The 4,139-nt window shown below is 49.2% G+C and overlaps 1 protein-coding gene across 3 annotated transcripts in view; it reads right to left on the bottom strand.

Moving 5' to 3' along the window:
• The window catches only part of NSUN4 (NOP2/Sun RNA methyltransferase family member 4), a 26,737-nt gene that overhangs the window by 21,050 nt on the left and 1,548 nt on the right, over nucleotides 1-4,139 (bottom strand). For all 3 annotated transcript variants that reach the window (XM_025051876.1, XM_025051877.1, XM_025051875.1), the window contains exon 2: nucleotides 749-1,092. In XM_025051876.1, the coding sequence (XP_024907644.1) occupies nucleotides 749-1,092 (344 nt within the window). The remainder of the gene's footprint in view (nucleotides 1-748; nucleotides 1,093-4,139) is intronic.

The raw sequence follows: 4,139 nt of genomic DNA, 5'->3' as shown, positions 1-4,139 counted from the left end.
AAAGGCACAACAATTTTTCTGACAATTTCAGGAGATTCTTTAGACTTCCTGCATACATCCTTAAACTCCTAAGAGGTTAAGATCCCCTTGATTTACAGGGAGCCCATCAAGAAAAGAAAGGAAAAAAAAAAAACCCCAAACATATAGGGTTACTTCATATATATCTAAACACTGAATCCAAAGACTGGAAGTTCTCCCTTTTTTCCAGTCTGCTGCTAACTCTGTGACCCCAAGCAAGCTCCATTTCCCAGGCAAGTCCCAATTCTTCATTGGTACCACGTTACTGTCCTACTCACTATGATGTGTGGTTATGAGGGAAAAATGAGAAAGCAGTGTAACTAACACTGGAAAGAGTATAGTAACTGATCAAGTAAGAGGTGGTTGTTTTTTGTTGGAGGCAGTAGAGCAGATCAGGTTCAAAGTGCAGGTACTGGTGTCAGATCACTTGGGTCTAAATACCAGCTGTACCACTTACCTAAAGAACCTAAAGCAAGTACATACTTTAACTTCTCTAAACTTCAGTTTCCTCAAATATAAAGAACAATAACATTACCTACCTCCTTGGGCCTTAGACAGAACAAAAGGAGATAACGTATATACAGCACTTAGAAAAATGCCTAGCATGTATGAGCACTCAGTAAATATTAGTAATATTATGATTTTAATTAAAGAAGGCAAGACCTGGACCTCTTCCTGTTTACTTTCGGCAGACACACAGAACAGCCCCAGCCATGGCTCTAGGTCCTACCTGGCAGGAGGGAAACGGCTGACATCCCCTTTGGTAAAAGTGAAGCATCGAAGGTTTGGACTACAGTCCGAGGAAGCTGGGAATGAAGCTGTAGTTTGGCCATTCTCAGGCTCCAGTTCCCCATGAGAAGGGGCTTTATTCACAAAGTCCCTGGCATTCAGTTGCTCCAGCTCAGCACTCACGTGATCCCAGGAAGCAAAGTTATTGACCAGTGCACCATACTTCTGCTCTGAGAGGAGACTGACCCGGATTGATGGCCAAAGATCCCCAAACTGTACACCATAGGTCATGTCAAAATTCTGCAGAGCCAGTCGAGTGGCAGGAAATTTGGGTTCTGTGGCAGCCTGAAAGGGAAAGAACAGGCTTATTGGTCCTCTAGTCTTGTCTCTATCCCCTACTGCCTGACTCTACCAATACCAGTTAGTGTCCATTCCCACCTTTGTACCCTGCTCCTGCCTGCCAGAGAAGTGTGGGAGAGAAAAGTGGTAAGAACTGGTCTATCTCAGGGCTGTGAGAGAAAGGAAGCTGTAGCTCTCATGGTAGCATGTGGGGGTCGCCAAGAAAGGGGACCCTCCTTGAGGCCAAGGGGTAAGAGGAACTTAGAATGGGAGCTCAGGAGAGGACTTGAGGAAAATCTACAGAAGATTGGGAGAAACTGTGGAGGCCTTGTGGGAAACTTCAGACTTAAAAACAAAAAACTCTTTCTCCTGAACAGACCTTCCATTTTCTAAAGTACTTTCATGTCTCCTAGCTTATGTGAGCACCACAATGTAGTTCAGTAGGATACAAAAAACATCAACCTTCCACATTTGATGGAGATGAGGGTAACTTACGTAAGGTGATGGAGTGGCTGACACCGTAATGCAATCACAGGGTTGAGGGTCATTTGGGGAAAGTTCCCAGACCTCAGGAAAGTGGGAAAAGGAGAACTCACAGAAATCTTGAGGTATGAACCAAAATGGGATCTTCTAGGATGACTGCTATGGGGGTAGCAGAGAGGGACATCAGTCAGGCTTTGGAGAGCATAAAAGTAGATTAAAAGGAAAATGAAGACCTCGGTTGAAGAGTCCGTAAGTTAGTCCTGGTTGCCACAGCTGGGAAGCTTACTATGGCTGGCAGTCCTGTTCCTGTCCGTGAATTTTGCTCTGGCCTGGATTTCTGGTTTGTTCAGAACTCTTGTTCCATCTCTCATTTCTCATTCTGGTGGGGGCTCTTACGCCAACCACGATTTTTGCTATGGTGGGGACTCTTGCTCCGGCTCCTGTGGTGGGGACTCTTGTTCTCCCTTTTGCCATGGCGGGGACTCTTGCTTTGGCTCTGACTTTTGCTATGGAGGACACTCTTGACCAGCCCCTGACTTTTGCTATGTTGGGGACTCTCACTCTGTCCCTGATATTTGCCAAAATGAAGACTCTCACTTTGATCCTGATTTATGTCTTGGTGGGGACTACTGCTCCGGCTCTGAATAATGCCAAGATGAACACTCTTGCTTTTACTTGGACTTCTGCTAGAATGGGGACTCTCATTCTGGTTCCAACTTCTACTTTGGTGGGTATTCATGCTCTGGTTGTCACTACTCTGGTATTCACTAACAACAACTGAACTACAGCTGAGATTAGTGCTAGAGTTGGAACTCGTGGATGAAGGCACTGGACAGCTGTAGGGGATCTGGGGGGACACTTTGCGGGGGCTTTGAGAAGCCACAGAGTAGACATGGAGGCCACAGGGCATAGTATGAGGGTGACCCCAGGGTCGAGGGGCAATGGGTAAAATTTGAGGGTCAAAAGGTGTTCTCAAAGGGATAAAAGAATAGATGTGGGTAGAACATGGAGGTGCCACAGGCTGGCGATGAGGTTGGGGTGGGCCCCTGGGAGTGCCATAGGTGCCACAGGGGGGCACCACAGGCTGGTTATGACACTGAGGGGGACCTGTGGAACCAAAGAGTGGGCAGGGATCAGGTGTGGGGGGAACCACAGAATATGTATGGGTATTGCAAGGGGCTCCTGGAGAGGGTCCAAGGGGACGGCTCTGAGCATAAGGCAGGCGGAGAGGAAGGGAAGTGGGGACAACAGTTTTGAGGGTCCTAGTGACTAGGGTAGGTAAGGTAAGTTCTTTGGGGCAGAAATTTGAGCAACTTGTGATAGATGTCACCATACAAGAAGGACCAGAGAGACCAGAAGGGTGGGAAGGAAGTGGAGGAGAGATGCTGACCTTAGGGGCTCTTGGTTGGTCACGAGATGTGTTCTGGGCAGGGGTGACCAGAGAGCGACATCTGTGGGGAGCACATGGCCGTTTTAACTCTGGGGGTTTGGGGGACTTCTCTTGAGGGCAAACTGGGGTAGGGAGAGGGGGTTCATTATAGCTTCTACAGGGGGATGACTGGAGTGGAGATATAAACTGGTTGCCCAAGGGTGAAGGGAAGAAGGCAGAATAAGGACAGTGAGAGGACTGGGGAAGAGGTAGTTCCTCGGAACAGGGAGGACCAGAAACAGTGGTGTCAGAAAAAAGGTAAGAGCTTCCACCAGTCTTCCAGGGGAAAATGGACTCAAAACAAGGCTTCCTGGGAGCCTGGGACTGGGGTGAGCAAGAAGTACCAGTACTACCAGAGGGCTGGTAGATGACGCAATAAGGGCTCTCAAGGGCAGATATGTGGTTTTCTGGAGAAAGATGGGAATAGTGATATGAGCCCTCCTGAGGTGATTTGGGACAGCCAGACACACCTGCCTGAGAAGAAAGTTGGGAGTCACAATTTTTCCCAAGGAGAGGGTCAAGCTGTGGTTTAGGTTCACAAGAGTCTGCAGACTTAAGATGGCCTTGGTAAAACCTGCCAGTGGGTGGGGAAGATGCTGAGGAAACAGGAGGATCATTATAACTTTTCCCTGAAGACCAAGAAGGATACAGAGACGAGATCTGTTTGATCTCCAAAACCCTGTGAGAAAGGGATGGGGAAGTTACAGGTCTGGTTTCCATGGGCCGGCGAGCAAGAGGAGGTGAAATCACGGGGCCAGTTTCCAAACGCACATGAGTGAGGGGAGAAGAGGTCACTGGGCTGGTTCGTGGGGGCCGACGAGTGAGGGGAGGGGAAGTCACAGGGCTTGTTACCACCACTGAAGGGTATTCAGCATCGTAACAGAAGTAAGTGCGGTGGTCGGTGTAAGGGCTTCGGGGACAGGGACGTGGTGTTCTCGGGGGACTAATCCAGCTGCAATAAGGGCTCCGAGGACGGAGAGGGGGTGACCCCAAAAGTCTCGACCGGTCAAAACAAGGACTCGGAGGGGGCGAACCCGAGGGGATTGGCTCGCGGTAGGAGAGCCTTCCGAGTGGAGAATAAGGTTCAAAAGAACTTCTCACCAGGCGCAGGGGAGGCTGTGTGGGTGGAGAGGGGGAGGTG

Source organism: Pteropus alecto, unplaced genomic scaffold (genome assembly GCF_000325575.1).
Source record: "Pteropus alecto unplaced genomic scaffold, ASM32557v1 scaffold25, whole genome shotgun sequence".
In the NCBI taxonomy this organism is placed as follows: Eukaryota; Metazoa; Chordata; class Mammalia; order Chiroptera; family Pteropodidae; genus Pteropus; species Pteropus alecto.
This window is presented reverse-complemented; position numbering and strand designations above follow the sequence as displayed.